This window comes from Globicephala melas, chromosome 14 (genome assembly GCF_963455315.2).
Source record: "Globicephala melas chromosome 14, mGloMel1.2, whole genome shotgun sequence".
Lineage (NCBI taxonomy): Eukaryota > Metazoa > Chordata > Mammalia > Artiodactyla > Delphinidae > Globicephala > Globicephala melas.
The window spans coordinates 77,087,218-77,111,496 of record NC_083327.1 but is presented as its reverse complement, the minus strand read 5'-3'; the positions used below and the strand labels follow the sequence as shown (position 1 = coordinate 77,111,496).

Sequence of the window (24,279 nt, the reverse complement as noted above, 5' to 3'; positions counted from 1 at the left end):
TGTTTCAGTGGGAGGGCTAAGGATTTACCACAAAAGTATAAAACAGGGGCTTTGATCTCTAGTCCAAAAAACAGAGATCATAGAATTGGAAATAAAACACACTGTTTTAATGACTTATAAAAATTGGGGGTAATATTGAGACAACCCTCAACTGAAAATAAAGGCAGGAGTTATAGTATATGGGAGAAAAGAAGCTAAAAGCATGAAATCACAAAATTGAAGGGGCTTGACCTTCCAGTTTTGCATAGGACAATACTTACAGTGGGAAGTGATTGGTCCAAAGTCCCTAACTGGCTAGCCACTGATTCAGGACAGGAGCCTGTGTTTCTGGTTTCAAAGCTCTTTTATGAAAGAAGTGAGGTTTCACACTACAGAAAGAAAGTTCAGGCTGAAAATCACACTTGACATCCACTTCCTCAGAATCTGCATGCTTGAGAAAAAGCTTAGGAAATTTCTGTTTTAAAGCAATTCTGTGTTTATTTGAGTACAGCTAACATTAGGCTTATGTAACTAATATTTGTCAGGGCCGCCCACATGCTTTTGAGATATAAATACTACTCCTTCCACTAAACTGTCAGCATCTCTATAATTTTTTAAGTGCGGGAGAGCAAAGCAGTACATTCTTATCTAACAGCATCTTCACAATTATAGATCTGGGCTATAGTTTTCAGAGTGTTCTTTTCTGCAACAAGGAAAGGGGAAAAAACAGCATAGAGGTTCAGAGCTGGAATTTTAAGTTTAAATAGTTAACTGCAATTGGTTCGGATTTTCTCCCTCTTGTGTAAAAGTTGGCATAAAGGCAGTCGTTTTTACGAACAAGGCTTATACTGCAAGTCTAGAGTAAAAAATTTGCACCAAAGTTTTCTTAGTTGTGACCATTGCAAACTACATCTCTTCCTCCTTCTCCTCTGCCACATTATTCTAGAACACTTCTAAGTAAAATGCAAAAAGATATCCAATAGGACTCCTGCATCTTCTTTGGGGTCATATGTAGCACTTTCTGTTTGAAGCTAGCGTTTTTCAAATTTTTTCTAGCTATGTGTTATTACTAAAGATAGTGGTGAGGAGCGGCAGAGGAAGAGAGAGAAGTGGTTAGGAGGACACTTCCCAAGAAGGCAAAATAACAATAAAGATAATGATGCCCTGCTGTGAAGAAAATAGGAAAAAGTTGTAATATATTAGAGGGATATTTCCAACCCAAGAGTAAGAGCCACACTTCACTTAGTTGGAGGCAAATGAGAACACAGTGCTCTTTTGGGATGAAGGAAGGGGGTGTGAGTGGCTGGGACATCCCTGTGATACAGTATGGAGGAAGCCGAGGGTTAAAATGCCCCTTGGGGATGAATGTCCCCCCAGCTCCTGCCTAACGGAGATGATTAATGCTACATCACACTCAATTTGTGAAAAGAGCTCTTGAAAAAAGTTAGGACAGTTTGCTTGTGCAAACTGTCAAAATGATGAATGGAAATAGGTGTGTACAAACCAGGGGTGGGGAGGGGGCAGATTGCTGACATAAATGTATTGGCCTCCACATTTTAGTTCCCTAATATCACAGCCGTGCAGTCAGAACCGAGAGGACGGCCAACTGGATGATTTGGTTCATTTTCTTAACTGCATATGTAATCTTCAGATGATAATAAAATAGATTCTAGAAAAACTGAGATAACCTAATTTCTTCATAAATGGTCTTCCTTCATCAGCTCAATAATACATAACCGTGATAATGAGTATTTATAGTGTGTCCCGCGCAAAATGGCCTTTGGGTTCTTAACCTAATATAATAAACAGATAATTCAAATAAAAAGACAGCATGGGCCAGTGGGAACAAGGCAAAGAGGCCAAGAAAGGCAAAAATCCATACTCTCCTTAAATATATTAATAAAACAAAGGAGGGCCTGCTCTCTTTTCTAATGAATGAAAAATGCATTTAATTTAATCTGTTTTGAGGAATTATTTACTTTCACTTTCCCTCACCCTGCTGCTCTGGCTACTCCTGGAACTGATCATCTCTGGTAGCCGCTGAGAGTGTCCTGATAAATTGAACCAGGGAACATGAGGCCAGCTTGCATCTCCAGGAGACTCACGTGCTTCTCACCTTTCACTAGGCAGCCTCAAAAGACTCCAGTCCCCCAGGAGGTCTCCCCATTGCCCTGTGGGGAAGTGACCAGTATTAATATTTTTAATATCTTGGTTTATTAACCACACAAGCCGTACATGACTACAGGGTCCTTGTAAAAGAGTCAAATAAAATACTCCGTCAAAAATCTCAATCAGAACAGACTTGTGGTTGCTGGGGGTGGGGTGGGGGGCGGTGGCGAGGGATGGACTGGGAGTTTGGGGTTGGTAGATGCAAACTATTACATTTGGAATGGATAAACAAGGTCCTACTGTAGAGCACAGGGAACTATATTCAATATCCTGAGATAAACCATAATGGAAAAGAATCTGAAAAAGAATGTATATATATGTATGTACAACTGAGTGACTTTGCTGTACAGCAGAAATGAGCACAACTTTGTAAATCAACTAGACTTCAATTTAAAAAAAAAAAGAATGTGTAAGCATGGCATTACAGAGAGCAAAGTGCACTGTTCTGGGGACCCTTGCAATGAAAGACATCAAGACTTCATTTAGCTGTGTTTTTTTTTAAACCTCATTTCTGTTTAGAAATAAATTGATTTAGCAGTTTGAAAAAAAAAATTCCCTTTATTCACCTCCCTTCCCAAATTAACCACCGCCACCACTTGGCCCTCCAGGGTTCTCACCTGAAACGGTTGAGCACATCTTATTCCATTCCTTTCCTGCACTTTTGTGTACACATACGCACCTACACACATATGCAAGGTGATATTTTATTTTTACATAAATAGGGATGTGGGGATGGGGAAGGAGGGAGAGAAAGAAAGGTGTGCAATTTGTGTTTTTGTTTTTCATTCTAACATGGCCTGGGGCTCCTTCAAGTGTCACTGCCTATTTATTGACTTTATTTTATTTAGCGCCTTCAGTGAGTTCTGTAGTATGACTATCTCACAATTGATTTTATCATTCTATTATTAATGAACATTCCAGTTGTCCAACAACTATAATTTGAGCAAACTGAGGCACAATAAACTTTAGGCCCCAGTCAAAGGGCAAAGCAGCAGCATAGCCATGAAATAGTTAACATTAAGGATAATGGCTTTAAACAATAGTCTTAAGGACTAAAAGTGATTGACAAAGGCTGGTCTTAGTATTACAATGGATAATGGGAAAAATAGTTTTATAATTTTATTTCTTTAAAACCATATGTGGAAGCCATGTTAGGGAAGCTTCTCAAAACTAGTTGCTTCAAAAACTGTTTGCTATTGTCTTCACCCACGATGACCTTGGTAACAGCAACCACAAAATAAAAACCAGGACAATAATAGTTACCATTTATTGAGGAGGTATTATGTTTTCTAAATATCAGTCTCTATCTTTTCAAAGAGAAAAGTTCTCTTTTTAGAAAATATTCATGATTCCCTCCATGGAAAGTCACCATCACCCTCCCTGATTGAAGCTTCTATCAGTTCTGTTACATTGTATAGGGAGCGTGGAATCTTAGCTCAGGCTACTATAACAAAATACCAAGGCTGAGTGGCTTAAAACAACAAACATTTCTCATAGGTCTGGAGGCTGGAAGTCTGAAATCAGGGTGCCAGGATGATTGTGTTCTGGAGAGGACTCTTCCTGACTTGCAGATGGCTACCTTCTTGCTGTGTCTTCACATGATGAGAGAGGGAGCTCTGGTCTCTTCCTCTTCCTATAAGGGCACTAATCCCATCATGGGGGCCCACCCTCATGACCTCATCTAAATCTAACCATCTCTTAAAGGCCCCATTTCCAAATCATCACATTGGCGGTTAAGATTTCAACACACAAATTTAGGGGGGATGCATTCATACCATAACAGTGGGGAACATAGGATGCTGCCCAGGAGAAGGCAAGGTCACAGTGCAATCCCACTGGCCTCCTAGAGGGAGCTGTTGTTCAAGGTCAAGGTCAACCCTGGCACCCAACATGGATCTTAGAGTACCTTTCACTAGTGAATGGATTCCTCTTTCAGAACTACATCTTTATGACCAATGCTGAGGTTTCGAGACTGGTGCTAGAGATTTTGGTTTCACCTCCTGTCAATAACCACCATCTCTATAGTTCAGGAGTGACGGTGGACACAGACCCCCAAGTAAGGCAAGTGTCCCTCTTTGCTCTCTAATATAAACATGTGGCATTCATTCTGTAAGCTCCTCCAGATAACAGTGAGGTAGTAGCAATATCTCAGCTAACATCTCAGAGCACTTACTGCATCTTTAGACTTTGAGCTAAATGCTTCCATGAAACCTATCCTTTCATCTTCAAAATAATCTCATGGATTATTGTTCTGTGTTTTTGTTCTGGGGTTTTTTTGCCATTTCAATGTGTGATAATCTAGACTCAAATTACATAACTTGCTCCCAGTTACACAGCTTGAAGGTGGTGAAGCCAGGAGACTAGGACAGGTTGCAGGACTCCATGCTCACAATGGTTAACTACTATGTTATATTACACCTTCAACCTGCACCCTCATGTGCAATTTCCTTCCTTAGAAAGGAAAAAGCCCCTTGGGTGCTCTCAGCAATAGATAGATAGATAGATAGATAGGTAATTTTTGTCCCCATTCCACCCTCAGGAAATTGATTTTGGGTCTAAAGAAATGCAGGTTGTATTTGAGGATGTGTCCCCTGCTGTGTTTGTGGGTACCTATCCAGGCCATGGCACGGGAATGTCTGATGGAAGAGTCTGGTGCTCTGGTAGTAAAATAGATAAGTAGCTTTTCTTATTTCATTTCCTGGAATTGTTTATCCAAAAATAGCATGGGGACATTTCCTACTGGGCCCAGATGACCTGGTCCACACTCTCTTAAAGAGAAGCCCAGGCTGTGGGAAAGGTGGGGATGAGCTGGAGCTGAGACCCAGGCCCCCCCTGAGATTGGCTCTGGCTGAGTTTATCTCGTGGTTTGTGCTAGGAACGATGTGGCAGCAAAGGCCTGTGATAGGCCACATGCATACAGAACTCCCTAACCCCATAACAACGTCCTGGAGTGGTGCCCTGAAACATCTGGGGATCCATTAGATCTACAAAAATGTGTGGGCTGAGTCCTGTAAAAGAAAACTTCATTACTACAGAAGTTCAGAACTTTCATCATTTTACTGAGGATGACTTTCTGTGTAACAAAACCTTTTAAAGTTACCTGAGGTATTTTAGGCCTCTGTTATCTACTATAGATTTCTGAAAGCCATGCTTTATACAGGTAACCGATTTTAGGGTGGTTTTATTTTTGGAGACTGAGGCGGGGCGAGAGTTGGGAAGCACAGATCACAGACGTGTAGCCTATTGTTTGGGACGTTTGTTCTGCCATTGACCAGACCCTTCCTACTGGAGGAAACACAGAGGTGGGGAGCCTCTGTCCCTTCACAGTGAGCGTCCCTCACTATTAGAAAGATGAAAGGGAGTCAAAGTAAATGTGCTTTTTCCTCTCTTCAAAGTCCATTTTCTTCTCTTTCTGCCCGAGGCACTTCACCAGAGCCCATTCAGTGCCCCTCCATTGCCTCTTGCACCAAAGCTGCCCAGTGTCACCTGTGAGTCAGTTACAGAGGGAAAAACACACAAAGCCATTACAAGGAAGCAGAACGTATAAAAGGCTTGGCGAACCCTCAGAACACTGACACACAGCTAAGCCACAGGAAAGTAAGGACAGGAATGATTTCTGTTTGAAAGAATAAGGGTCAGTAAGTGGAGGAAAGCTAAGATGTGACTGTTTTTCAAGTAAGGGTGATTGGGACTGGATTTGAAATTGACATGTTTAAAAAAAAACGATTTTTTGGTTTGTTGTTTCAGATGAATGTATTTTTAGCATGTTTCTTAAAGAGTGAAAATAATAGAAAATAAGTCAATGTTGTTTGTTCTATACCAAATGCACCGTTAATATTCTTAGATCAAACAAGCTACTGGGGCAGGAACAAGGGGAGGAGCATAGGTGAGAAGGGCATTAAATTCAGTTAGTTGGTTTTGATTTCCACAGGGAGCAAAGCGAGTTAAAGGCAGGGCTGAGGTTTTGAAAGAGTAATTTAAATGAGGCACTATACAAGGTGGAAAGAAAGAGGATAGCAGTACTCATCACCTACATAGCATATAAAATCAGCCTCTGGCCTCCATTCTTCCTTCCTTCCCCTACCCCTCCCCGATTCACCGCCCAGTCTATAAAAATGCTGCCAGAATGGTCGGGCCCAGGATCCTTCCTCAGATGACGTCATTCCCCTGCTGGGCACCCTGCAGTGTCTCCCCACCTCACTCAGAGTAAAAGTCAGGACGGCCTCACAGCCCCCGTCTGCACCTCTCCGCCTTCCCCTCAGACCTCACCTCTCGCTGCCCACCCCCCACCCCACACTCCACTCCACCAGCTCCTGGCTCCCCTCTGACAGCTCCCACCCCGGGCCTCTCCCCTAACCATTCAATTCTCTCCATGTCTTGGCTTCAATGTCCTCTTTCCTTGTCCATTTGACTTAATATTGCAGGACTTTCCAGCCTGCCTTTTTTTTTTTTTCAGAGTACCAATCACCCTCTGACATAGTCTATATTTTAGTTGTTAATTTATCATCTTTCTTCTCCCTCTAAAATGCAGACGCCATGAAGACAGGGAATTTTTGTCTCCTTTGTTTGCTCTTCGAGCTCCAGAGCTGAAAACAGTCTTGACATGGAGTGAGGATTCAGAATGTTCAGTACATTCAATTCAATTCTTTGAATCAACAAGGATGAACACGATTGTCAGGAGGGCCCCACTGACTCAGTTTTACAGCTGAGAAGAAGCTCCTTTTGGGGTAGGGGAGCTAAAATACCTGGGGATTATTAGTGGTCCTGAGATTAATATTCCAAGAACCCTTCCAAGCAGCAACTGTCCAACAAATATGTAGGCTCTAAGCTTTTGTTCTTCTTGAGTATTAATTTCATAAATTCCTGCACAAACCTGGAGAGAATAGGCAAGATACTTAGCCTGGAAACACGTTCTGTGATTTCTTTTTCCTCATGAATATGATCTGTTAATTAAATCTCGCCTGTAAATTTCATTATATGATGATGGTGAGCTTGCAGCCTGGCGGGGGAGGGGAGGGTGAGAACACTGGCTATTGGAGACGGTATTTCCTGGTGGAGATCAAGGCCGGCCCCCTCCTCTATCCTGTTAATCAGCATCTCTTTTGGAAGGGGGTGCAGGAAAGAGCAGTGGGCAGTAGGGGGTAGGAGTGTGAGAAAAAGAGGAGAATTAATAGACCTATCTCCCGTGGTTTCTTCTAGATACAATTATCTGAAACTCAAAGCACAAAATCTAAGCCTTTATTTTAGCAAAGCCAAACTACTTCTCATCACATGCCATTTGCTAAACACAGAGAGTTTAAAAAAAAAAAAAAGGAAAGAAAAGAAGAAAAGAAATGTTCCTCAGTGCAATTTCATTATAGCAGTTGACACACAACCTCTGCCACCACCCACCAGCTTCCTTGGACACTGATATGTCTGGCTGATGGGAAACTTCTGGCCTGTGTGGCTTGATTCTGCAATTACCATAATCTCCACCCTCCGGAGGGCATGGCTGGTGAAGTGGATTAGTGAACAAGCCTTTGGGTCTCTGGAGACGGTTCAAATCCAGAGCTTAGGTCATAAGTGAAGATGAAGGGCGTTGGTCTAACAGTTTATCCCCCTTTGGGAAGAGTGAAAGGCACAGCTAGTTATGATTATTAACCTCATTCAGAAGAAGCACAGCCAGGAATGGGGTAAATTGATCCTCATCCAGTGAAACTGGCAACAGCCCACAGGCTCCTGACTCTGAATTCATTCTGGGCCTTTTCAAACACAATGTGAATTTTTTCAAAAGAAATCACAGTGTGACTATTTGTTCGCTGGCAGAGGGAAGCGTGTTATTTTGCAGAAGTGCCCATTTGGGCTCAAATAATTTAGTGGAGATAAAGTAGTCTGCGATTATCAGCACATTATGAAAAGAGGGACAGATCTGTTTTCTTGCCTTCTCTCTTAACAGGTGTACTTCTACTGGATCTGCCGAGATCCAGGAGCCTTTGAGTGGTTTGCCGATCTCTTACTCTCGCTGGAAACAAGGATGAGTGAGCAAGGGAAAACTCACTTCCTGAGTTATCATATATTTCTTACTGGCTGGGATGAAAATCAGGTATAGATAAGGCTTTGAGAATGAGCAATACTATCTAACTTGTGTCATGATAGAGCAAAGAGAAGAGGAATAATTTCAATAATGAGCTACACGGTTATCTAGCAGCATGAAAGTATTGTTTTTATGTTCTTTAAAAGAAAAAGAATAAAATAAAACCAGATTAGAAAGAGCTATTCAATTGTAGCAATAAAAGCTACAGTTGGGCTTCCCTGGTGGCGCAGTGGTTGAGAGTCCGCCTGCCGATGCAGGGGACACGGGGTCGTGCCCCGGTCCGGGAAGATCCCACATGCCGCGGAGCGGCTGGGCCCGTGAGCCATGGCCGCTGAGCCTGCGCGTCTGGAGCCTGTGCTCCGCAACGGGACAGGCCACAGCAGTGAGAGGCCTGCGTACCGCAAAAAAAAAAAAAAAAAAAAAAAAAGCTACAGTTAATTTGCTGAGGAATAGAAAAGAAGATTGGAAAAAGAGGTTGGTTAAAGGGAGAAAACCCCAAGTTTGGAAATCCAAGAGAAATTATGTCATTAAAAGTTGCATTTAGGGCTTCCCTGGTGGCGCAGTGGTTGAGAATCTGCCTGCCAATGCAGCGGACACGTGTTTGAGCCCTGGTCCAGGAAGATCCCACATGCCACGGAGCAATTAAGCCCGTGTGCCACAGCTACTGAGCCTGTGCTCTAGAGCCTGTGAGCCACAACTACTGAGCTTGTGTGCCACAGCTACTGAGTCCGCATGCCTAGAGCCCGTGCTCTGCAACAAGAGAAGCCACCGCAATGAGAAGCCCGCACACTGCAATGAAGAGTAGCCCCCGCTCACTGCAACTGAGAAAGCCCACACCCTGCAACGAAAACCCAATGCAGCCAAAAATAAAAAATAAATAAAATAAATAAATTTTTTTTAAAAGCTGCATTTGAAATTTAGTAACATCAAGCAAACATTATGGATTGGCTATATTGTCTCGTTGAGCTCCGAATTGGTTCTAATTCTATGTTTTGAGCTGTTCAGAGTTAAACAGAAAAAGCTGACAGGTGTTGACGTTCAGCATTTTGTATTGTAAACCATGTGAGTTCCTACAGAAAATAATTATTATGAATACATGATTTATCTAGAGATTTATTTTTCTTAAGGCATTCTTAGAAATTGTGTGCACGTATGTTTATTCACCTAAGATCAAAATGATCTGTTGGGACAGGTGTTCTGCTGTGTCCATTAATATGTATTAATGACATATTAAGGTTGAGTTTACCAAAAATAATGCATATCAAAATATTGCACTATGGTACTATTTCAGTGTTGATAGTATTGAATGATAACTATTACATTTCCAATCTTTTTAACTCCTCAAATATGGAAGTTAACAATGAAGTGATTACTAGGTTATGACATTTATGTCCTAATCAGCACTTCTGTGACAGCTACTATAGATATTTAAGGAAAGTGTGTTTGAACCAGAGATTTGCATTAGTTACTAAATTTACAAATGAATGCACTCCTGAGAGCCTCTCTCTCTCTCTCTCTCTCTCTTTCTCTCTCACACACACACACACACACACACACACACACACACAAATTGGCCCTATAGAACATCACTGTAATTTGACTCTGTGCTTCTGCAAATGAATAAGACTTGCTTGAAATTCAGTAGCTAAACAATTTTTTAGGGTCTTATTTGCAGTCGGCCTTACATATTTATTCCTCTGGGATACTCTGAAATAGAGGTTTCCTGGGAATTAGGCTTGAAACATCTTCATGAATTAAATAGTATTAATTATATTTTCCAAACAAATACTTTTCTCATATTCAATGGGATTTTTGACTAATGATCCACTTGATGAAGTACAAACAAGCCTTTGTCTTCTGCTTTCTGGTCCTGTGCTGGCTCTTCTGCTTCTAAAGTGAATCGATCCTGAGTGTCCACTTAAGCAACCCCAGTCACTTGGAAGTTGCAAGACCGAGGCTCTGTTTGATTTTGTGACAACACAGCTCTACCCCATCCCATCCCTGCCACTTCCAAAAGTACGCTGTTAAGAGATAGTTTTCTTCTGAATACGAGCAAATTAAAATAGACATGTTCTTAAATTTTTGCCATGACATGTTGGAAATTCTTGAGATGCTTAAATTTCAGGACAAAATAATTGGTACATGCTGTCAGTCAGGAATCAAGAGGCTGTTTTAGAAACAGCCAATTGCTAAACTGAATTCAACAACCTCAAAGTGGCAGAATGACAAGAACAGAAGGGACAGATGGAAAAGGGCAAATTATTATTATTATGAAGGGCAAATCAACAGGGTTTGGAGAATTAATTGAACACTGGGCTGAGAAATATGGAGCAAACATAATTCCAAATGTTTGAACATCAGTGATTGGTAGCTGGAAGGTACCATGGGCAGAAGTGGGAAAAACTCTTTTTTCTACTGAATAATGCCCAAACTTCTTAGCAGATATTTCCAGGCCCCTCCTGACCTGACGGCAAAACCCACTTGTTCTATAGAATTCCCATCATTTTCCCCTGGCACCAGAGCCACCAAACAATACATGTTCTCCAATCACACCAAGGACTTTCTTAATTCCATCTCCCCTCATCCTGTTTCCTTTCCCTGACATGTCACTCAGTGCCCTCTGTCCCACCTGCTGCACTACTGCATGGAATCATCCTTTCAAGACCAGTCCCCACTAAGGCCTTGCCCAGTTCTCTTAGTCAAAATTACTTGGGGCTTCACCAGAGTAACATGCTTCCTTCTCCAGAGCACTTCGCTTCTGTCTCTGGTAAAGAAGGGTGGTGGTCTGAATCAGGGCATAGAAATTGTGCACATGGTCTGCCTCTCCCTCCAATGACCAGTGCCTCACAGAGCAGAGACCTTCTGTCTGTCTTCTTTGCACCATTCGATTCATAGCACTCTGCCTGCCTATGGAAATCACTTAACAGTTGTACGTGGAAGTAACTTGAAGTCACAAATTATTTGGAAAGTGAGATGATTCATTTATAGCTATGATGGTCAATTTGAAGGAACAGAAAGAATTCTACATAAAAATATGTTTGGGGAGTTTGAGATGCAGAATTCTACTCAAGCAGGAAGAAGAAGGCTTGGGAGAGAAAGTTTGAATTCATCTTTGTAGATTATGCTAATTGGATTGTGAAAATGGAAGCTCTGTGGGGAGTAGTGGTCCGAAAGAGATGCAGAGAGCTGAGCTAGAGACTGAGAAGGCAGCTACATATCAAGACAGGAGAATATGATAAGAAAATAACAACTACTGTTTCTTTCTTGAATCAGAGAGAAATAGAAGAACTAGGATTTTGTAATGCAAATAGAATCAAGAAGAAGCAATGTTCAACCACATGGTGGAGAAGCCAAGGAAAATAAGGCCTGAGTTGGTCGTTAGATTTGGCACTTAGTCAAAAGGGAGTCACCTGTCTCTGCCTTCTTATTCTGGCCACTGCTGGAACCAACTTCCTCTAGAGCACCAATCCATCCTACTGTTAAGCAAAAGCCTGTGGAGATGCAACACTGCCATTCTAATCCGGAGGCCGATACAACTCTGACCCTGAGTTCCAGTTCTGATAATGCGGCTTCCGCCAGTTTTCAAGGCTCTGTCCTCAACTACCACCTCCGTTCTTATCCCTGAACTCTCGTCTCATATTTCGTGCTTTGAAAAACTTGCCTAAGAAGGGGGTCCTGCCCCACTATTGCCAGTTTTCCCTCTCTTGCCTGGAGTCCTCTTACCAAATTCAGTTCCTGTAGTAGCCCTGCTACCTAGGCTCAGACTTGCCTGGTGCCAACTTCCTGCAGCCTGGATATCTGAGACTCCACCAAAGTCTGCCACCGTCTACTGCCTGTTAGGGTGCGGCCTCCCTACCCCTGGCTGCTTTCCTAGACTGATGTGAAGGCCAGCCGGGGAAGCCAGTGTTGCAGCAGGATCGTGGGGTAAGAGTTGGGCCCAGCAGGGTTGTTACCCATACTGCTCAGAGGATGTAAGCAAATGAAGTACTAAAGGGTAAAAACCCATGAGCTCAAGAGCTGTGGCGGGATCTGAGCAGAGCAGACACATATCCCAGGAGGTAAGAAGCAAGAATCCTTCTTACCTACCAGAGTTCAGCGTGGGCTGAAACAAATCATAGCAACTTAAAAAATCATCACTAGGCATGGCTATTCCCCAGACTCTTATTTATCGACCACTTGATGCCTGGGTGCTTTCGTGTAATTTGAAGGCAAGCCGTTGGCCACAGAGCTCCAGCCATGCCCCTTGCTAGTTCTGGCCACCTCTCTGCCTGCCAGACTCAACATCCTCCCAGCACTTGAACCTGGACACAGACCGTTTCACTCCAGTAGGCAGATCTCACCGTAAAATCCAGCTTCACCCTGGGCTTTTTCTATCACTTTAATCTGTCAGGGCCCTTCTCACATCCCCAGGATTTACTGTGAAGTGAATGGGGACAGAGCTAGAGATTACTTTTTGAGAAATTTGGCAGAAGAAAAAAAAAAAGGAAGTAGCTTAGTGCTTGCTTTCCTTTACCCCTTTTTACCGTATTACTCTCATCCTTTCAAGAAAAATCTTCTTTCCAGGCTCACGTTTCTGCACATCAACCACATAGAAAGCACTTTGTTTCAATAGTGCCCAAGGTAGACTACAAAGAATTTCCTATGAAAAGTTGTGTATTAAATCTACAAATGAGCATAATTACTTCATCCTTCATTTATTAGAGGTTCCTTTTCTTTTCCCTCTAAATGTCATCTGATACCACAATTTTTACTTTAGGCCTTTCACATAGCTTTACACTGGGATGAAAATACTGACGTGATTACGGGATTAAGGCAGAAAACCTTCTATGGAAGACCGAACTGGAATCACGAGTTCCGGCAGGTAGCCTACAGTCACCCCAGGTAAGGCAGCTCTCTCTCCTCTGCCTGCTGCGAGCCTCCGTGGAGAGACAATGCCTCCATTGCTGCTGGAATGGAAAGCTCTCGGGCACAAACTGGTTAATCTGCAGCAGTGGGCATCTTGTTTAGAGAGAAAACATCCACCTTAGAAAAGGTGGTCATGGGATGTTTCAGGAACTACAAACCTCTGCTTAAGCAGATTACAACATCTGACAATTATCAATTCCATTGAAATTTTTCACACTTAAACCCAATCGAAGATGGTATTTCTTTTTTCTTAAATTTTATTGGAGTAGAGTTGATTTACAATGTTGTGTTAATTTCTGCTGTACAGCAAAGTGTCTCAGTTATATATATTCTTTTTTATATTCTTTTCCATTATGGTTTATTACAGGATATTGAACATAGTTCCCTGTGCTGTACAGTAGGACCTTGTTGTTTATCCATCCTACGTATAGGAGTTTGCATCTGCTCATCCCAAACTCCCAGTCCTTCCGTTCCCCACCCTCCCTCCCCCTTGACAACCACACATCTGTTCTCTATGTCTGTGAGTCTGTTTCTGTTTCATAGATATGTTCATCTGTGTTGTATTTTAGATTCCACGTATAAGTGATATCATATGGTATTTGTCTTTCTCTTTCTGACTTACTTCGCTTAGTATGATCATCTCCAGGTCCAGAAGATGGTATTTCTTTTTCTTTTTTTTTTTTTAATTAATTTATTTATTTTTGGCTGTGTTGGGTCTTCATTGTTGCACACGGGCTTTCTCTAGTTGCGGGTACTCGGGGCTACTGTTCGTTGCAGTGCGCGGGCTTCTTATTGCAGTGGCTTCTCTTGTTGTGGAGCACAGGCTCTAGGCACGCGGGCTCAGTAGTTGTGGCTTGTGGGCTCTAGAGCACAGGCTCAGTAGTTGTGGCACACAGGCTTAGTTGCTCCATAGCATGTGAGATCTTCCCAGACCAGCAATCAAACCCATGTCCCCTGCACTGGCAGGTGGATTCTTAACCACTCTGCCACCAGGGAAGCCCAAGATGTTATTTCTTAAACTCCCTATGCCTTCAAGAAATCTTGGATGAACACAGTTGACCTCTAATTACTCAACTGGAGAACTCACTTATGCCAAACTGTAAACTGTATCTAGCATATCTAGCAAAGCAGACAAAACTACTCTACAACCAAGCAGGGATTTGGGGTGGTAGTAGGGACCCAGGAACTGGAGTCCTAGTGCCTGGGTATAAATCCTACCTCTGCCGTTACCACCAATTTACCATGAACAGGTTATTTAACCTGGCACTGACTTAGTCCCCGTCTCCGTAAACTGCAAATAATAAAACTGTTTACCTCCTAGGCTTCTGTGAGGATTAAATGTGAGAATACTTATAAAGAGCCTAAAACAGTGCTTTGAGTTCAGTAAATGTTAGCTGCTATCATTAATATTATTATTTTAATTATTACTATTATTATCATTATATGTAGAGGAAGAAGAGCATTTGCTCTGGGACTGTAAGGCAGGAGTGAAGGCTGATTCTAGAAGATTCTAGAAGATACTGGCTATGTGACCTTAGACAAGGCCTCATTATAAAACATGAATGATTCTATGCATCCACAGGGTTATTTTCATATTTTAAAGGTGCATAGTATGTTGAAGAGCTTCGTAAAGGGCCAAGCACTAATATAAGTAGTTGTTGTTACTATATATCGCCTAAATCACTCTTTGTTTTGAACCCAATCATCTAAAAATCTTGAAAGTAACCTGTCCTAATATGGTCTTTGTTTAAAGAATAGTTTCCACATTTGACGAAAGTCCTGGAGGGAGCGAGGGAGTGTGCCACATGAACAACTGGGAAAGAGCAAAAGGGCAGCACGTGCCAAGGCCCTGAGGCAGGATACACTGTTCCTGGCATGATCCAAGAGACCAGTGAGGTTGCGGAACACAGCGGTTGAATGAAAGAGTAGCAGGAGAAGGCATTTAGGAGAGACAACTAGGGTCATTTTATTTGGATTTTACTCTGAGAGGGGAAGCTACTTGAAGGATTGAGCAGAAGAGTGAAATAATCCATCCATTTTATGTTTAATTGGATCCCTCTGGCTGCTATAAGAGACGAGATTGTAAGGGGCCTTGGATGGAAATGGAGAGGCCAGTGAGGAGGTGGCCTGGATAGGGGGGGCCACAGTGGAGGTACTGAGAAGCCTTTGGATTCTGGATATTTCTTGAAGGTAGAGCCAGCATGACTTACTAATGGATTGGATAGGAAACATGGCCCAAGCTAGAATGGAGTTCCCAACAGCCGAGATGAGGACAGCTGTAAGGAGCGGTTGGCAGGCATGGGATGTCAGGAGTCCAGTTTCTCAACATGTTTAGCTTTAAGTTGCCTGTTATACATCCAGGCAGGGATGTTGAGTAGGCAGATGAATATGAGTCAGGAGTTCACGGGAGAAGTTCAGATTGGAGATACATGCTTGGAAGGTGTGAGCATATAAATTGTGTTTGGGGCCATGAAACTAGACAAGATGGAGAAAGAAGCAAATATAGATTGATGAGAGTTCCAAAAACCACAGTATTTGGAGGATAGGGAATTATATTGTCTATTTGCAGGTTATGGAGTTCAATATATATTATTCATCACTATTTTATTTAATCATGTTGTTTAGGTCTTCTGTAGAACCTATTTTCTATCCATTTAATCGGTATTGAACCAGTAACAGTAAAACAAAAATCTAAGGTATTTCTGACTAATTTCTCATTCCCTGTGATTTCCCTGTTGTCTTCACACCTTTCCCCCCAGTTCTGGCATTGATGCTTTGTGGCCTTCCTTCACAGAGGTTATTGCTTCATTAAACTTTTTGTAGTTCCCTAGCATTTTTCTGCTCTCTGGAATACTTTTCTGGTGAATATTATTCCTCTTTTGGTCAAATTGGATGCTGTTTTATACTTTTTCTTATATTCTCTTTGTGCCAGAACTATTCTACTTTTTTTAAAAAAAATTAATTGTCACTGAATCTGTTAGACTTCCCTGGACCAGCTATTTGAAGGAGGTTTGGTGAGGAGGGAGGTGTGCAGGAGGGACCAGATGGCTGCCCAAGGTTCATAACCTATCCAATTCCAATGGCTTCCTTTGTGTGAATTCACTCTGACCTAAACTGTCGTGCGCTGTGAGGCCCCCAGCCAACCCTTCTGCACCCTGTGCCCAGGCAGCCTTTGGGAGAAACCCTGGACCCCAAACAGTGTTCACTGCGGACACTCTGAACCCCTGACCACACCATGCCAATGTCAGCCCGGGGAAGAGACGGAAGGAGTGCTTGTGGGGACTTACTCCTGGTCTTGAATTGTCCTGAGAATAAAAGACTTCCAAAGGGAAAAGCCAAGAAAAGCTTAATCTTTGGCTTCAGGATTAAGGGAAGGAACGAGTGGACCAGCTGCACTACCTCTTCCTCACCTCGGGCTCAGCTTCAGATGCCCTATAAGGCTGGCCAAGCCCCGTGAAGGTGGCCTTGGGACTCTGCAGGCACCACTCCTGAAACCCAGCTGCTTCATTTCACCTCTTGCCTTGACTCTTGCTGACATTTGGTCTAGAATCCAATTCTCACCCTCCATCCGTCCAAATGTGGTGCTTTGAACCCATCCCGGCTTCTGGAGCCTCAGAATCCAGTTCCTCTGTGCTCCTTACTCAACACCCAGTCCTGGCTCCTAGACTCCCAGCCTCCTCTGAGCCCTGAAAGTCACCCTTCATCTCACACCCATCCAGTACTTCTCGTCCAGAGGCAGAGACTGGATTATTATATCTGCAGTTTCCTTTAAAAATTATAGGTCGAAAACTAACAAAATGTTACAAGCTTCTATGTTACAATCACATTGGTATTTTCTCCTTTTGGAAAAAAAAATCTATTCATCTGATAAATGTTTTACACTCAGTTTTCAATTATCATGGGGTGAATGTTCCCACGTTGCAGGCTTTTGACACGGACACATAGATCTTGGTTTTTAAGTTTTTATAGATGAGACTGCTCTTTGCTATGATTGTCCCTCATTGACTCCTCACATTTGTATTTGTGTTACACATGAAGTTTGCAGCCCAGTGGGAAGGCCTTTCAGATCAAACCATTTAACTACCTCCCTCCCCTCAGAAAGGTGTGAACCAGAAACACAGCATCAAGAGACCAAGAGTGGAACTGAGTTTGCACACACACTGTCTCCAAAATTATATTGCATCCTGCTGAAAAGTGAGTCTGCCTGATTTTGCAGGGAGTGATGAGTACAGAAGAGCTTGAAGGTGGGAAAACTATATAGCTCTCACTTTTCTCGTTGCCCTTGTGAGGAGTGTGTTCATTCCTTTTCAAAAGCCATAACCAAAGTGTAGTACATACATGTACCTAAAGCCCAGCTGAATCTTTCAGCACAGCTGAAAACTTGTGGAATCTCTCTCTTCCTAATGGATGACTTCATCTCTTCCAGAGTAGAAGGAGGCCCCAGGATTTGGATGTCCCTGAATTAAGCCTCTATATCATACTCCCTAGCCCCAAATTCTAAAAATAGTGTATTTGTGATAGATTTAGACTCTAGAACACTGCAACTTGTTATATAGCTTCAACTTTCAATGTAACTAATATCAGACATGTGTAGGCAAAGATCAATTATCATTTTATCCATGGAATGCCAGATCCCTGGGAAGAGACAAGTCACCAGTAAAACACGTAGCACTACTCTTCCAAAAGACCTTTTAAATGTCCTCCTTAAAATTTTGTTTTCTGCTGTGTAAAGAAGATTTATGTTTAATGAAGCTTTTAATGAAGAAATCTCAGAAAGAGAATGCCAATAGAATCTAATTTTTTAAAAAGAAAATCTAATATTGAGAAGTATTTCAATATCCTGGCCTTTGTCCAGATATAAATAAAACACACAATTCAATTATTGTTCTGCACAAAGGACAAGGTCACATTAATTTTCCTCAAGATGGTTATTAAAGAGATAAACGGTATGTTTTCCCCTGATTATGTCAAGGAGATGTTTGTTCCCTCCCAAGCCTTCTTGGCTACTCTTATAAGACAGGTCTGTCCTGTCATTAGCTCAGATCTTTTGGCAAAGATGGGCCATAAAGAATTGGTGTATTTGTTCGTGGCCTCAGAAAAGTTTCTTTGTTCTTGAGGGTCTTTGAAATAGGCTCTCAACCATTTCTACTCATCAGCATGAAGCCAAGGATTCTTAGGGCTTACTCTTTTAAAAACATTTACCTGTTCACTTAAAGCTGGACTCTGTTCTTGTTATAAGAAGAAGGAGTTGAATCAAAAGAATAAAGGGAAGAGGGGCAAAAATGTTTTTTTTACAGAACATGAAAAACAGCACCAAAAATAAAGCTTGAAGGGAAGCAGATCAAAGAGAACAGTGCACGCTATAAAGGAAGCAGAAAATTGCAATAATAACAGTAATAGAGAAACAAATTGATGGGCATCAAAATGAAAACAAATAAGGAAAGGGAAAGAAAAAATTAAAAAGAGATCAAAGACCAAGAGTAGAAAATAGGAAAGTATATTCTGTTGTTTTTATGTGCAATTAATTTTCGTAATTGTATCAGCTGTATTACAAAAACACAAGTATATTTTTAAAAGAAGATCAATAAATAGCAAGTGGATATGTAAAAAGTAAGTCTTTTACTGATACGGCCAAACTCACACACATGTGACAATCGTTGTATATTGCTTAAGTTAGACAAGCACAGAAAATTACTCTAAACACAAAAACAATGGAAATTATTGTCTTAATTAAAATAAATAGGTTAATTAAATACATACAATACATACCCTGATACCTATGTCTTATTAATCTTTAGAAATGTGCATCTTATACAAAAATAGAAGTTATATTTCATTTTTTGTAGATGTTCTCAATATGTTCCCAAGCTTTTGGCAAATGTTCAGAAAATCAGGAAATCGTTTCCAAGAAGGTAGACAGAATGCAAATAAATACATCTTGATCACATCTAGCTACTTTTTTGATAAACACACATTATGCGTGTACCCAGCCTTCTGGATTTGTAGATCAGTTGTTTTTAATTAATTGAATAAAATGATTCCATAAGACTTCAATCTTCGACCTTACATTTCACATAATATTTATAGTTTGCCGCTTTTGACTTATCTACTAATAACTTCACCATGCCTTTTAGGCATAAAACTTTATGCAACTAATTACCATAAAAACTTTGAAGGTTTGGCCATTTTTCTTCATAACTTCAGTAGAAGCGTTTCTTTTCTCTTGAAGGAAAAAATAAAGAAGAATACTACCATTTGTTAGAACAGCACAACCCAGCCCAACTGTGAAGGAAGGTGCCAATTTACCATAAGATTGGGAGCTTCTAATCCATGCTGCATAAATGTATTTTAGACCACCCATTGTTTTCAGAAATATAAAAATACCTTTATACTAAATCGAGTAAATGTGTCCATCTGGAACCACATTTGCTTGTGTGCACACCCTCCAATTCTCATTTGTACGTGCATATGTGCAAAATGTTTTCAAATGATATTTTTAAGAAATTAACATTCTGATTATAGCACACAAGTCTGCCTATCTAAAAGGATATCCTAAACATTCCTTACATGACTAAATTGTTCAGAATATTCAAAGAAATAGACTTAAGTGGAAATCCCACACAAAATAAATTATAGCTTCATAAGAAAAAGAAAGCCACCATAAACTTATGACTGGATATTATTAGCATACGTAAATATACCTTTGCACCAGAGGGCATCCAGCCCTCCAGTTATAATCAAGTGAAGATTCAACGAAAATTACTGGCACTATTCCATTTGTGGCAGGTGGGATTAGGGAGGTGGGTGAGCACAGGGTGGATCTATCACTATTCTGCAAATTTTCTTTGGTGATATTATCTGTCAAATCATTAGATATGGCAAAAATATTTGGATATTTCTGGGTGACGTATATCAGTGTGAAGGTGTATATTTTTTAGTGTTTTATCAGAAGGGGAGGGGACAAGATTGGCAGAAACATGGCTCTACCATTCCCAGGGATCCAATACTACGAGTCAACTGCTTTCATTTCTCTCCCCTCTTTAACTGTGACATCCTCAAGGGCAGCAACTTTATCTGTGCTCCTCAGAGCCAAGCACAGTAACCAGCTTCAGCAAGTGAAGGGACCCCAAGAGGGATGAGGAAGCTAGGACAAGAGTGCTGACTCGCCAAAGAAGATGGAGTTGGTGGGAAGAGCTAGAGAAGTGCCTCAGCCGTGAGCAAAGCACCATTAGGGACGCCTGTAGCCCCTAATCAACAACTGAATAATTAGGATGCAGAGAAAAGTAGTAGAGCAGGCTGCTGCAAATCAGTTGGGAGATGGGTTTAAAAAAAAAAAAAAAAGGCCAACACAATTATCATCTGTGGTTATGAAAAAGAAGGTGTTGTACAAAATATAATTATGTGTTGAATCTTCTGGAGGCATTTCTAATGAAAAACATTCTCTAGGAAAGATTAACCAGAAGTTGTGTCCATTGTCTGATACCGAGCTTGTAGCTCTTGTTGTCTCCTTTCTAAGCCTCCATAAATCCATGGGAAGCTTCTGTTTATCGATTTTATTTGCAGAATGCACTCAGGGCATAAAGTAATTTGATTTTTTTTAAATGGGGTTTAGGGTCTGCCCCTACAGGGTTATAACTTACCAAGCATAAAAGCCAACACAGAAAAACAAACATACAATTTAAAGAGAGCAGGGCTCAAGGCAGCAGAACCTGGGAAGCCAGCAAGATGGTGGGATTATTCCCAAGCACACCCACCCTCCCGTATATCTGCTGGGCGGAAATCTCCTGGGAGGTGACATTTTGGCTGCCTTTCAGGCATGGCATAGCTGAACTGTTTTGAAAAATGCATCAAGCCCACAAAAAAAGAGCACAATAGTTATTTAGCAAATAAGAGGGGGACAGGAGGATTTTCCTTATTGTTTATCAGAGCTAAAAATAATGCTGTTAATGTTAACCAGCTTTGCAGCTTGTGTAAAATTTGTCTTTTTCCCATGAAAGTCAGCAGCCCAGACTGATCGATGCCGCTAATGTTGTCCCTAATCCAGTGCCTCCCGGGTGTGCAAACTCTGCAGCTTGCAGGCTGTAAACTGAAGAATAATGCCTTGTGTTTTTATACTTCTTTTAGAGAGAATCTTTTTTTTTTTTCATTCTGAGCAATCGTGGATAATTAAAGTTTATAGAAGAATTTTTTCTTTACCAACCCCATTAGGGTTCTGTTGCAGTTGTCCGTTGCCTCATAAAAGAAAAAAATGCTGCCGCATCTGTGCCTTAACCACTTTGTGGGGCTTCTCAGCTCCATGCTTCACAGTAAGCCTTCGTGATGAGAAAGCTCCGTACTTGAAACCACAAACGCCGAGGAGGGGAAGCAAGACAAGCAAAAGAATGCCATGTGTGGGGACAGTGATGCAGGGGAGCTAGTGAACCACTGGCCTTTCTGCCTTAGTGGAAGGTAGATAATGAATGGCCTTTGTGAGACTTTTTGGTCATTGCGTAACCATGACAGTTACATAAATACAGAAACGTGTGTACTCAGCTGTGTAATGTCGTAGCCACAACTTCACAAGAGGCAGGGTGACTGTGAACTGCGGCAGACGCCAGTGGTACACCTGGCAGCCAGCAATCAGAATCTTTTGAAATGGAGTCTTAAAGGCAGAGCATCAAAGAGCATCTTCACGATCTGCAAACAGTCACCATGGCTGCAAACGAAAGGGCAATCTTAGCCTGTTGGGAATGGGCCAGTGGGCAATCTCTTTGGTAACACCTACACTAATGGAAAAATATCACCACCCATAACAATGTCTTTGAATATAGATGCAAGGATGCCTCGGGGCAGCAGACTGCCCACTGGGAAGCGTTTTGCCTGACCCATGTATCATTCAAAAGTCCAGAGCTCAAAAAACTTAGTGCAAGAGTGCTGATTCCAGGAAATCTGTAACCACTGCTGGGTTAACAGCCCACATCGCACCTTGTGATCAGCCTCGCGGAGCAGGCAGACATCGTGTGGGTCATAACGTAAGACAGCGGTTCCCAAGAGCTCACCGTGTGCTAAGTCTGGTCTAACCCTCACGGAGGCACTAGGAGTTTGGCATAGAACTGTCCCCATGGAGAGATAAAGAAAGGGGGGCTTTTAAGAGATGAATTAATATGCCCTAAATTTCCCAGCAGCGAAGTGGTGGAACCAGTAGCACTCTTAACCGTTGGGTGATATTTCCATAAACACCTTGAAAGTGCTTCATTAAGTCATAAACATAATTTTTCCAGTGGGCAATACTTTCTGAAAAAGTATTTTCTCGAATTTAGCCATGGGAATGATGTCTTTAAAAATAATACTTATACATTTTAAACATACTGTCATTTACAAATGAATCCACTTGATAAGTTCCTTTGAAGCTAGAGTTTGAAATGTAATTGAACCATCAATTTCTACCGTGGATATTATGGTCCTGGAACACATAATTAAATGTGGATTCAGTACATGGCACGGAACCATATTAATATACAAGCTAAGAAGAACGAGACTATAGAGGCATTTCCCAGCAAAAACGGTCTGAGGACGTAAAGGGGGTGCAGTGAGCTGGTCCCGGAGTCCGAGGAGTTTCTCTAAGACAGTGTTTCTCAAAGTGTAGCTCATAGTGCCACGTGCTTTAATGTCACCCGGGGGCCTTGCTAAAAATGCATTCCTTGGATTCAAGCCCGGGACTCTATGTTTTAATAGTCTGCCTAGATAACTTTTTGCACAGCAAAGTATGAGAACTTTTGATCCAGACTAGAGCAACTAATTAAGCTTGTGCCAGAGATTGCAAAAATACTACAAGGAATAGTTCAATGCAAGATAAGGGGAAAACATGGTCTCTACGAGTCCCTATAGAGACCGGCCCCTCCCGATTCCCAGAGACAACTTGAATCCTGGTGCTGACTCACTGTTTATATATAACGAGAGCTGTCAGTTGTGTTTACAAGGGAGTTGAGCAGCCCTGGGATAGTCAGTATACGCAAAAACACCTCTTCAACACTGTTTTCTGAAATGCCATAATTAGAGATGACAACTTTGGGGTGACTCCATTTTCAGGAATGTGATTTTCCTTTCCACCTCTTCTTTTTGACCTTCCTTGAAAAGTAAAGTAATTCCAAAGGGAGAGCTAAACTAAGTTGCTAGAACTTTTGTGTAAATGTTATCAACTATGAAAAGGCAGGGTTGAACAATAGTAATAACTAACACTTTTAAAACCTTTTGGAATGCATCATCTCATTTTGCTTTGGATAAAACATACCAAGTAGTCGTTATTATCTTGGCTTTAAACATGCGGAGATTGAGGTTTCGAGTCTTACTCAAGACCACGCAGATACTAATGAGCAGAGCCCTTCATTCATTCCTTCAACAAACAGGTATTGAGTGTCTACTGTATGCTGGATACTATTCTGAGTGGTAGGATTACAGTGATGAGTAAAACAGACCAGATGCCTGCTCTCAGGGAGCTTACATTCTAATCACCAATCCAAGAGGTGGACCAAAACTCCAGGCGTTACCACCTCTATATTGAAACACGCTCACCTGCCCTCATGGCCCCTGCCAGCCTCAATCTTCTTGGTCTCACCTACCTGTGTGATGCAGGGCATAACAGGACTCTGGGAACCTGTGGGAGAACGTGGTACTGAAAGTAGGAGAAAAGAGTCTAAGAAAAAAGGAAGTGGGTGGAGAAAAACAAATACATAAAGTCACAACCGCAGCTACTCACTGACTGTATCATTCTGTCTTGGCTCCTGGCTGGCCGTGCCCTGTGTAACACGTTCTACCCTTGTCTTACCTCTATTGCAGCAGTAACATTGGAGTGTTCTTCTGTGGACCCAAAGCTCTCTCAAAGATAATTCAAAGAATGTGCCGCTTATATTCATCAGCTGACCCCAGGGGCATTCATTTTCATTATAACAGAGAAAGCTTCTAGACTTCGGAGGAAAACAATCCACCTGTTGTGTAAGTGGCTGCAATCATATAGGTCAAGAGTCGGGAAACTTTCCCCATAAAGGGCCAAGTAATAATTATTTCAGATTCCGTGGACTACGTGGTCTCAGTGGCAACTACTCAACTCTGCCATTACAAGCACCAAAGTAGCCCCAGGACCTCAACAAATGGGCATGGCTGTGTTCCAGCAAAAT

General features: G+C 41.7%; 1 protein-coding gene across 1 annotated transcript in view; it reads left to right on the top strand.

Annotated features, from left to right (window-relative positions):
* The window catches only part of NOX3 (NADPH oxidase 3), a 57,818-nt gene extending 33,750 nt beyond the window's left edge, over positions 1 to 24,068 (top strand). Inside the window, exons 11-13 of the mRNA XM_030852849.2 lie at positions 8,084 to 8,230; positions 12,978 to 13,102; positions 23,942 to 24,068. Coding sequence (XP_030708709.1) covers positions 8,084 to 8,230; positions 12,978 to 13,102; positions 23,942 to 24,068 — 399 coding nt within the window. The remainder of the gene's footprint in view (positions 1 to 8,083; positions 8,231 to 12,977; positions 13,103 to 23,941) is intronic.
* Positions 24,069 to 24,279: the final 211 nt, after the last annotated feature.